Below are 12,155 nucleotides of genomic sequence, written 5' to 3' on the forward strand. Positions count from 1 at the left end.
TGATACCACCAACTTCAGGCTTATTGCCATCCTTTCCCCTCTTTCTAAAATACTACAGAAAACAATACAAGCACAACTCATGGCACACCTAACACTAAACAATCTCCTCTCCCCTACTCAACACGGTTTCTGCCCTGGCCACAGCACCATGACTGCCCTTCTTTCCTTTCTTGAAACCATAAACCTCGAATGCGACTCAGGCAAGTTCATAGCCACACTATTCCTAGATCTGTCAAAGGCCTTTGACACCATCTCACACACCCTACTTATATCCCAACTCTCCACCCTACACCTCTCTCCCACCACCATCGCCTGGTTTTCCAGCTACTTGTCCAACCGCCAACAAGCAGTCCAATGGAAAACTTCAACCTCCCCCTTCCTTCCCACATCCACAGGTGTCCCACAAGGTTCTGTTCTTGGCCCTCTTCTCTTCAACCTATTCATTAACAACTTTGACCAATCTATCCCAGACTAATCTATCATCCACTATGCAGATGACTCAACAATCATCTGTTCAGCCTTCTCCCCCTTCGAGCTCCTACCAAACACCCAACTAGCCTTCTCCAAAACAGAAACCTGGATGCAGTCTAACCATCTGGCACTAAATGCAAATAAAACCAAACTAATGTTTTTTGCCCCTACCAAAAACTCCACTGACAAATCCACATTCACCATACAGAGCCAAAACAACACCCTCCTTGAAATTGTTCCCAACACCAAGCTTCTTGGCATCATTATTGATGAAGAACTAAAATTTGACACTCACATCCACTCCACAATCAAGAAAATCGCCAACAGTTAGGTTTTCTCTACAGGCACAACCACTTCCTAAGCCCCTCTACCCATCAAACTCTTGCATCCACCTTCCTGCTCCCCTCCCTTATGTATGGTGCCCCTCTTTTCACCAATCTCCATCTTGGCTTTTGGTCCAAACTTGAATCCTGCTACCACAAAATCTCCAAATTTGCAACCAATTCAAAAACCTCATCCCACTACTGCCACTCCTTCCTCACCCTCAACTGGCTTGAACTACCCAACTACCTCAGTTACCTAAAGCTCACCATTGCCCACAAGCTCATCTTTAAACCTGCCAACTGCCCAGCTCTCACTATTTCCTTAAAACCTTACATTCCGAACCGCTCACTCAGATCCAAAAACCAAAATCTCCTTCAGATCCACAAACCTGCACGACCTCCTAGCCATCTAATGCTGTCCCACTCCTTAGCTAAACAGTGCAACTCTCTCCCCACACACCTACGCAACCTATCTAACCATACAAATTTCACCTACTCTCTCATCTTTCTTCCAAATGGGAATGCCCTTGCCACGCTCCAACTTAACTCCCCCATTCCACCTTGCACTGACTCATCCAACTACCTCTACTATTACTTCATCCCACCCAAAACAATCCCCCCCTACCATAAACGAATTTCTCTCTAATATCTATTGTGCTATACTCTCCAATCTCAGTTATACTATTACCCTCTCCATGCATAATATTTTCCTAACCTACAAATGGCTAGTAGCTATATATTTTGAAATGTTAAACCTAACAATTGAGTTTATAACAAAAATATTCACTTTATGTAAATGTTGAAATTTCTGTATTGAATTATGTGTTTTCATTTTTGTAACATTGTGACAAGCCAATTGCAAATATCATGGAGTTTATCTGTAAATATTTAATTAACTGCATGAACTATGTGCTTTTGTAACATGTGAAATGTAACTTGCAATTATTGTGGAGCTTTTCTCCCCGGGCCTCCACTGAAAACGGGCTCTTTTTGGCCCAGTGGACTTCCCTGGTCATTAAACTTAAATAAATAAATAAAAGTTTACAGAGCACAGAAGCATTCTAAAAACATCAGTGCTTTCACTGCAGAAACGAGCACTTATTTTAAAATGTGGGAGATTGCATATCAAGTTACTATTTCCGAAATATTGGGAAACCTTAAGATAAGAAAGCAAGGACACAGCAGTCGGAGGCTATAAGAATCCAGTTAGCAGACTGGGAGTGTAACACTGTTATGGAAATAGGCAAAAAGGGTAACTTTAGATGCACAAGAAGAGAGAAACCAGCACTACACATGGATATAAGGGAACCAATGGTCGGACAGCCTAAATCTTCACAGCAGGTTTCAAAGGTAAAGGGAGGACCACTGGCTCCAGTACACTTCACTGTCTTGTAGCAAAATGTTTGCAGTGTAATCAAATGAGGCATGTACTTTCCAGCCATCCATAGTAATGTGGTGGGGAACAAAAGCTCAATGAGTGAGCTTAGACAGTAGCACCACAGTAGTCATGTATTGTCTTGAAACTGCACCTACTCCAGACTAATACAACAGCCACTACCTTGCCTTCCTAAAAATTGAAAAAAAGAGAGAGATACTGCATCAGGCACAACTACTGTTAAGCCTCCAACTACAAGACAGGAACACTACTTGACCAAGCAGCCCACATTAGGGCCATGGGAGGTACACTCTTTCAGGTACCATTTGCTAGGGTTCATCTGGACTGGAAAGGAGCCAAGTGGCACAGTTTGATAATATCCCTGCAAATGTCCTAATGAGTAATGGCTTTGATAACAATGGACCTTGTGTACACACAGTTACATGTGACCAAGCATGGAGGTAAGTGCATGTGGAAGATAGTAGGGAAGACACAGAAAACATCTAGACCTGCATCAGATGCTGGTAAGTGATTACATCAGGGAAACAGATATGTTACAGCAAGAAGCCTGAAATAACCCACGGCTATTAGAAAGTAATGGGACTTGTACTGGAAGACAAACAAGGAAAGCTTACAAAAAGCAAGTTAAGACACACACAGCTCTTGCATTCCACATTACACAACCTGAGGAATGCTGCCAAGGAGGTTCATATTCATTAAGAGCAAAGGGAGTTTGTATACTGGAATATGAGATTGTTGTACAGAAAATGTACTACTGAAGGGGCGAGGGGTTAGAAGAAGAAGTGGTACAGCAGCTGGTAGTGCCAAAGGCCTACTGAGAGCACTTATAGCCATAGCCTAGAATATTACATTTTCTGGCCATAAGGACATAAAGTGCAGAAAAGGGGGTTTATGAAAATTTTTTATTGGCCAGGCAATGCAGAAGATGAGAGAGTGTGCTGCATAACTTTGCGAATAAGAGCAGGTTTAGCTTTCCAGGTAAAGATAAGCCAGGAAAAAAGACAGAAAACACAAAAAAGAGTGAATTTCAAAAATCACTCCTCTCCTTTAAACTTACTTTTTGTAGGGGATCCCACCACACCCCCAAACTTATAAATACCAACTCCAAGAATCCCATACCTCAGAGAAAAGGGAATATTTTGAGGAACGGCATCTTGGATTTAGTAAATGTAAGTCCTTTCTTTCATCCATTCAGTCTCCAAGTTTTAAGACTCACTCTAGGGATTCCTGACATTTCAAATGGTTTACCGCTTAAAATACTTGTATTTATGCATGTTTTTATGTACCTTTACAATGAAATCAGCTGACACAGAACTAATGTTTTTGAGCTTGCTTTAAAGTCCGACTGGAAATTAAAGAAATTTCAACTCAAAACTTAATGGATTTCAATTTAACTTATTTAGAAGTCCAAATGTAGGTGCATAATTCCAAGGGCAAAATTGAATCCAAGATGAGCTATGTCGAGAAGTGCAAGCCACTTGCACAATTCAGAAATAAGGCAGTTACCTCTCACATCACTAGCTTTCTTTCTCTCTCTCTCTCTCTCTCTCAACTTAAAAGAGCCCAAGGCAGTCTATCTTGTTTAGATTTAAAACTGGATGATGCTTTATCTTATTTTAAAGTCTTTCAGCTTGGTGGGGGAGTAAGCTAATGCATCTGTGCAATGTAAATGTTTACACACCTGAACAGAATGCATAGTTTTAGTATCAGGAGTTTTGTTGCCTTTCTACTGATACAGTTATTTTAATAATTATTTTAAACATAATTGCTAAATTAAATATAAAACAGAGATTTTTTTAGGTCTGTATCTATGGAAGATATGTTTGCTGCTCTTTCACTTTCATCATACTCAATCAGAGGTTTACAGAGAAGCTGGTTATTCCTGGTAAATGAACATTGGTATAGTCATTGTTGGGGACAGATATGTATGTGTCTGAGTACAGCAACATGAACTTCATTTCGACGATTAAACTTTTCTACCTAAACCATTGGCTTTGTTCGTGCAGTGCACCTGATTAACCTTTTCTTTTGCACATTTCTTATCTATTTTTGTCTCTTCCTCCCCTCCTTTAACTGTTCTAATTCTAACTATGCATCATTTATGTAAAATTGCTAATAAGTAATTGCAAATATGTAATGCAAATATGTAATGAACTGTATTTGGTATATATGTCATTCTTTAAAATTATCCTTCCCTCTGGATGGTCTTTTTGACTTCCAAACTTAGCTATTTCTTAGAAGTAATGATTTTTTATGTAATGTACTTAGTAATTAGTGGAGCTTTTCTCCTCGGGCCTCTGCTGAAAATGGACATGTATCCAGCCAGACTAGCCCGGTCAACAAATGTAAAATAAAAAAAAAAATAAAATGAACTATGTGCTTTTGTAACATGTGAAATGTAACTTGCAATTATTGTGGAGCTTTTCTCCCCGGGCCTCCACTGAAAACGGGCTCTTTTTGGCCCAGTGGACTTCCCTGGTCATTAAACTTAAATAAATAAATAAAAGTTTACAGAACACAGAAGCATTCCAAAAACATCAGTGCTTTCACTGCAGAAACGAGCACTTATTTTAAAATGTGGGAGATTGCATATCAAGTTACTATTTCCGAAATATTGGGAAACCTTAAGATAAGAGAGCAAGGACACAACAGTCGGAGGCTATAAGAATCCAGTTAGCAGACTGGGAGTGTAACACTGTTATGGAAATAGGCAAAAAGGGTAACTTTAGATGCACAAGAAGGGAGAAACCAGCACTACACATGGATATAAGGGAACCAATGGTCGGACAGCCTAAATCTTCACAGCAGGTTTCAAAGGTAAAGGGAGGACCACTGGCTCCAGTACACTTCACTGTCTTGTAGCAAAATGTTTGCAGTGTAATCAAATGAGGCATGTACTTTCCAGCCATCCATAGTAATGTGGTGGGGAACAAAAGCTCAATGAGTGAGCTTAGACAGTAGCACCACAGTAGTCATGTATTGTCTTGAAACTGCACCTACTCCAGATTAATACAACAGCCACTACCTTGCCTTCCTAAAAATTGAAAAAAAGAGAGAGATACTGCATCAGGCACAACTACTGTTAAGCCTCCAACTACAAGACAGGAACACTACTTGACCAAGCAGCCCACATTAGGGCCATGGGAGGTACACTCTTTCAGGTACCATTTGCTAGGGTTCATCTGGACTGGAAAGGAGCCAAGTGGCACAGTTTGATAATATCCCTGCAAATGTCCTAATGAGTAATGGCTTTGATAACAATGGACCTTGTGTACACACAGTTACATGTGACCAAGCATGGAGGTAAGTGCATGTGGAAGATAGTAGGGAAGACACAGAAAACATCTAGACCTGCATCAGATGCTGGTAAGTGATTACATCAGGGAAACAGATATGTTACAGCAAGAAGCCTGAAATAACCCACGGCTATTAGAAAGTAATGGGACTTGTACTGGAAGACAAACAAGGAAAGCTTACAAAAAGCAAGTTAAGACACACACAGCTCTTGCATTCCACATTACACAACCTGAGGAATGCTGCCAAGGAGGTTCATATTCATTAAGAGCAAAGGGAGTTTGTATACTGGAATAAGAGATTGTTGTACAGAAAATGTACTACTGAAGGGGAGAGGGGTTAGAAGAAGAAGTGGTACAGCAGCTGGTAGTGCCAAAGGCCTACTGAGAGCACTTATAGCCATAGCCTAGAATATTACATTTTCTGGCCATAAGGACATAAAGTGCAGAAAAGGGGGTTTATGAAAATTTTTTATTGGCCAGGCAATGCAGAAGATGAGAGAGTGTGCTGCATAACTTTGCGAATAAGAGCAGGTTTAGCTTTCCAGGTAAAGATAAGCCAGGAAAAAAAGACAGAAAACACAAAAAAGAGTGAATTTCAAAAATCACTCCTCTCCTTTAAACTTACTTTTTGTAGGGGATCCCACCACACCCCCAAACTTATAAATACCAACTCCAAGAATCCCATACCTCAGAGAAAAGGGAATATTTTGAGGAACGGCATCTTGTATTTAGTAAATGTAAGTCCTTTCTTTCATCCATTCAGTCTCCAAGTTTTAAGACTCACTCTAGGGATTCCTGACATTTCAAATGGTTTACCGCTTAAAATACTTGTATTTATGCATGTTTTTATGTACCTTTACAATGAAATCAGCTGACACAGAACTAATGTTTTTGAGCTTGCTTTAAAGTCCGACTGGAAATTAAAGAAATTTCAACTCAAAACTTAATGGATTTCAATTTAACTTATTTAGAAGTCCAAATGTAGGTGCATAATTCCAAAGGCAAAATTGAATCCAAGATTAGCTATGTCGAGAAGTGCAAGCCACTTGCACAATTCAGAAATAAGGCAGTTACCTCTCACATCACTAGCTTTCTTTCTCTCTCTCTCTCTCTCTCTCAACTTAAAAGAGCCCAAGGCAGTCTATCTTGTTTAGATTTAAAACTGGATGATGCTTTATCTTATTTTAAAGTCTTTCAGCTTGGTGGGGGAGTAAGCTAATGCATCTGTGCAATGTAAATGTTTACACACCTGAACAGAATGCATAGTTTTAGTATCAGGAGTTTTGTTGCCTTTCTACTGATACAGTTATTTTAATAATTATTTTAAACATAATTGCTAAATTAAATATAAAACAGAGATTTTTTTAGGTCTGTATCTATGGAAGATATGTTTGCTGCTCTTTCACTTTCATCATACTCAATCAGAGGTTTACAGAGAAGCTGGTTATTCCTGGTAAATGAACATTGGTATAGTCATTGTTGGGGACAGAAATGTATGTGTCTGAGTACAGCAACATGAACTTCATTTCTGTATCTGATATTATTTCTTTTCAGTTCAAGTTGATGGGGTCATATTGCTCTGTGACAGTATTCACACAAATTGAAAGGAGCGAAAGGTAATGTTCAACTTATATTTGAAGCACAGTGATGACAAAACCTGTGCTTTGGTTTTCAAGTTCTTAATTTGTTACAATTTCACTGCCTCCCTAAGGTAGATGACTTATTTCAGGTCAAAGGACGACATGTCTACTTTTTACTTTTCCTCAGAGAAATAAATGCAAAATAAAGTAAAATATGTTATTTTTATTACGTACCAGACACCATCTATTTATTCATCCTAGACACAGGTTTTCTGTATTCGGAATTTTAATAACGGGGGAAAAAAGGGAAATAATTGCGGGGAAAAATGACTTTGTATTCAGAAATTCACCATTTAATTCCGATTCCACTGCACCTAAAAGCACAATCTAATTACAGTTTACCACAAAGTTTCCAGATTTGTTGTCGAAAGCCTTTGACTACTGAATTTTTTGTCCAAAAATATTTACTATGGGATGTGGACTTTTGATAGTCCTTACTGGGTAAAGAGTCAGGCTTCTAAGTTGTCTTATACTTGCTTGATTCCCATTAAGTGTGAACATGTGACTTCTATTCAAGATGGCAGAATCTAGTCCATATCCAGAATAAGTTTTATTCCATGCAGGAATGTCAAAAATTGTTTTTCTGACACCTGGCTGAGACAAACAAAAAGTTGTCACTGGCTTAATTCAGGCAACAGTAAAACAGTACAGGATGTTTCTTGTAGTTTTGTGTTATCAGAGGATATGGCTGTCGACATACTGTACCTCTCAATTGGCCCTGATCCTGCAGAATGTCCCTAATTCTGTCACATACCTTTGGTATGTTTCTCATAAAAATCTGTCGCTGTCTGGCAATCGTTGAGGACTTGTAGTTACTAAATAATGACAGAATTTGAGTTTCAGATTTCAGATCTTTTAGAAAATTAATGCTAATGCAAAACCTGTTATTGTAGCATAGTTCTAAGTATATAAGAGTAATATTTAAAATATAAAAGTTAAAATACAGCAGTTAATGCGATGGCAGAACAATATGCTCAATATTCAAATTTCACAATCACGTTTCCAATGAGATTCCAAAACAGTATTCACTTCACAGAATGTATTCGCGTCCACACCTTTTGTAGTTTAAAACTGGTTTATTAACAAACAGCAACGGCAGTTTTAAACTAGAAAATGTGTGGACGCGAATACATTATGTGAAGTGAATACTGTTTTGGAAACGCATTGGAAACGTGATTGTGAAATTTGAATATTGAGCATATCGTTCTGCCATCGCATTAACTGCTGTATTTTAACTTTTGTTGGATTATTATATCGCAGCTATTTGTTTCTTAATATTTAAAATATGTTCCTAATTTTGGGTGTTTGCACTCATTATTTTTGGTCCTGTCCCTGATTCATGAGCTAAGAATTTATAGGCATGGCTTTGGTGGCATCATTATTTATTTATTTCATTTTCACCACAATTAAACATCATATATGTATACACTGAAGGTAGTTTGCCTTTTGAGGATAGGTTGAGGATGGTTCATAGGTGTGTACTAGGCTAATGGCCCTGGGACCTTTACAAGCCTAGCCCATAGGATTACCCTGGAATCGTGCCACCCAACCTTAGTTCCCAGTGCCTCTGTCGAGTAGAGCCACTGGAGTGATCCCCAGGGTGAATTTTCTATTTCCCATCCACTCAAGAGTTCTCTTGAAGAGGGCCAGTGAGGTGCTCCGTTTGACATGTATGGGAAGTCTATTCCATAGCATGGGCAGTCTCTTTGTTATGAACCTGTCCCTCCATGTTCTGTTGATTGTGGTAATGAGGTTGAGGTCTCTAGAGCGTGTGGTGCGGAGGGATTGGGATTTCTTTAGATGTAGCATTTCTAACAGAGCTGGGTCAGACATGGCTTTGTAAGTCAAGCAGAGATCGCCTCTAAGTAGGCGATATGAGAGAGAGAATAGTTGGAGTTTTTTGAGTCTGTCCATATAGGACAAGTGTTTAAGCCCTAGGATCCTCTTTGTGAGGTACTTTTGTGGCGTCTCCAGTTGTTGCATGTGTCTAGTGAGGTACATGCCAAATGAGGCATTGTACTCGATGATTGGCCTAATGAGGGAAGTGTAGAGGGAGACAATGACCTACTTCTTCCTGGATCCAAAACCCTTAGCAATGAGATGTGCCACATAGAAGGACTTTCTGACCACAGTGGCAATGTGGTGGTCAAAAAGAGGTTGCTGTCAACCTGTGTTCCCAGGTCTCTTATAACGCCTTCTGTGTTCAGTGGACTACCATCGAAGTGGTAATTCATGGGAACTGGGTTTTTCCCAAAGGGGATGACGACACATTTTTTGGCACTGAGCTTAAGGCCGTGGTTCTGACACCAGTCATTGATCTCAGTGAGGCCTTTCTGTAGGATGTCACCATCACCTGGGGAGTTAATAATGGCTCCCAACTTGCAATCGTCTGCCAACTTTGTCAGCCAGAGTCCCTTCATGTTGACCTGGACTTCTGAGAAGTCGATACCAAACAGGAGAGGACCCAGGCCTGATCCCTGTGGGATTCCACTCGTGACTGGTCGGCAGTCTAACTTGGAGTCAGCTACTTTCACACTGTGAGTTCTATCTGTGAGCCAGTTTGCAACCCACCTAGTGATACAGGGGTTGATGTGTGGCTTAGTGAGTTTTTCTATGATTCCTCAGTGGGGAATGGTATCAAAGGCTTTGACCAGATTATGGTAGGCTGTATGAACCACCTTGCCTTCATCCACAACTCTGGTGACTGACTCAAAGAAGTCGACCAAGTTGAGCAGGCACAATCTACCCTTCACAAATCCAAACTGTGTGGGATGCAGAGTTTGGAGATTCCCTATATCCTTGTTTATTAGGTCCATGATGATGTGTTCCATAGCTTTGCATATCAGACTCGTCAAGCTAATGTGGTGATAGTTCCCAGGGTCTGTAGTCGCTCCTCCTTTGTGGAGCGGGACATAGCTTAACCCCAACCTTTCAACAGTTAATACAATTTTTTTCATGCCTGTCACTGTAATTACTGCCAGTGGTACTGTGTACTGGCATGCTGTTTAATCTACTTGGCACACTTTTTGTTCTTGGCTTAGGATATTAATGGTTATTACCCAGTAACTAATGCTTACAATTGTAATGCAGCAATGTATCTGGTAAATATAACTTTGGTGGCTAAATTTGTGACTAAATCTTGGAATCGGATCTACAAAAAAAAAGGGCACACAGAGACACCAGACACAAGGAAATAAAATGTAGTAATAGTACAAGCACAGTGTAGTACTGTATGGCTGTCCTTTGACTCTTGTTTTGGTATCTGTGATGACAATGGAGTACACTTGCATTGTAGGGAGAGACACATAGTGGCAAGACACTTGATGCCATCAGCCTACATGTGTTAGTTTAAGCCAGGGTGTCAACTAGCTTAACTTAGACCTTTTCTAAGTAAAATTGCATGTCTGTGACATACAAATGGAACAGTGCTGAAACTGTACTTCTATTACAGGGGCAGCTGCTGCTTAGTTAGGCTGTGGTTTGTTGGTTCTTGGTCACTGTAAACTGTGCATTTGTTATGGTATTAATATTATCACTCTGGTTGTGTTAAGTGTGAGTACTGTTTGTGCTCATCCAGTTCGTTTGACTGAAGAGGGTGGAAGATCTTGGTCAAGGAGTTAATGCACTTCTACCAAAACGGTAGTGTTCATCAGAAGGCTTTCTGCTCTGTATTCTGCACTATGTAGTACTGTATGACCTACACCATCTGCAGAGGTGCAGGATCGCTCCACTGTGTATTGCACTGTTGTGAAATCATTGAAATGCTGTATACGTTTTAAAAGAGGATGCAATGTGGCTTTTGCCTGATGTATGACCTAAACGACCTACATGATTTTCATAAAAAAGTTGTTGAGTTCGAGACAGGTTATTTTCACCAGTCGCACTAGAACACCTAATTTCAGTTAGGTCCGTTTGCTACGGACTTTCCCTTAACCCATTTGCAATTTAGTGTCATTCCAGTTCCTTTTTAAATGAACTCACCCTCTCTTAACGTCGTCACATTTCAGAACTGGCTGGAATGAGTAAGGGGTGGGGGTCTTAACGGAATTCACGACTCGGGTGTCAAAAATACAACGTGAACTTTCCAAATTATTGGGGGGGGGGGGGTCAAACAGTGCCAACTAAGTAACCAAAAACGCTCACTTAATTTGCATCAGCAGTCTGTCTTCTGTCAATCAACTTTTTATTTACGCTGAAACTGTAATACCGCTCCCACTACACTTGCACAAACTAGATTAAGCTGTGTGTGTGTGTGTGCGTAGGAACTGAATCCACTCGTGACTATGTTCTTATAAACAACAGGCAAACAGACGTATTAGCTAGCCGCCGCTGGAAAAGGGGTGGAATATACCATCACCCGTGGGCGGGGTTTTATGGCACCTCTTAAGTACTCAGAATGCTCCATAAAAGGTTTTACTTAATTAACCCCCCACTTTACACTAAGGTCGCGAGAAAGGCAAATATTATTATCAACATCGCAGAAGCACTTTTTTGAAAATATTTAGTAGTAAACACTCACAGCGGATAGTGTGGAACGATGATTTGGGCCTTTTCTCAAAGCTCTCACCAAGCTTCAAAACATGTTCCTCTTTGTCCAATAAGGGGTTTGAACTCCCGTTCATTTTACTATATTAAAAAACGCATCAAACGGCTAGAACAAAATTTTCTCTTTTTTTTTTCTACTAAGCAAGTAACAGCTTAGAGTGACTGTTGGGCGACAGATGAAGTCTAGTTATGGCTAGCAGGCTTCCTGTCGAGATCCACCTAAGAAAACATTCCGGGCGAACAAGCAGCTAACAAGTGTTTCTCTCTTCATAGTGTGTATACTTCCATTAACGTTTAATATCAATCGGTTATAATACTTAAGTCTTTCAGCAAAGTGCGTAGAAGCGTGAAATTGGTACTTACTAACACTAAATTCAGATTAGGTCAATAGAAAGTGGTTGAATTATATGGAATGGCTGGGTAAAAAAAACAATATGTTAAAAGTAATGGACTGATGTTACATTAGGTGTAGAGACTCTTTCCT

At 39.9% G+C, this 12,155-nt stretch overlaps 1 protein-coding gene across 1 annotated transcript in view; it reads right to left on the minus strand.

Annotated features, from left to right (window-relative positions):
* Positions 1-11,913, minus strand: part of EAF1 (ELL associated factor 1) — a 488,823-nt gene extending 476,910 nt beyond the window's left edge. The window contains exon 1 of the mRNA XM_044064932.1: positions 11,646-11,913. Coding sequence (XP_043920867.1) covers positions 11,646-11,748 — 103 coding nt within the window. The 5' untranslated portion in view covers positions 11,749-11,913. The remainder of the gene's footprint in view (positions 1-11,645) is intronic.
* Between the last annotated feature and the right edge of the window lie 242 nt (positions 11,914-12,155).

The sequence above is a fragment of the Protopterus annectens genome, chromosome 3.part0 (genome assembly GCF_019279795.1).
Source record: "Protopterus annectens isolate FY-2018-M chromosome 3.part0, PAN1.0, whole genome shotgun sequence".
NCBI classification, from domain to species: domain Eukaryota; kingdom Metazoa; phylum Chordata; order Ceratodontiformes; family Protopteridae; genus Protopterus; species Protopterus annectens.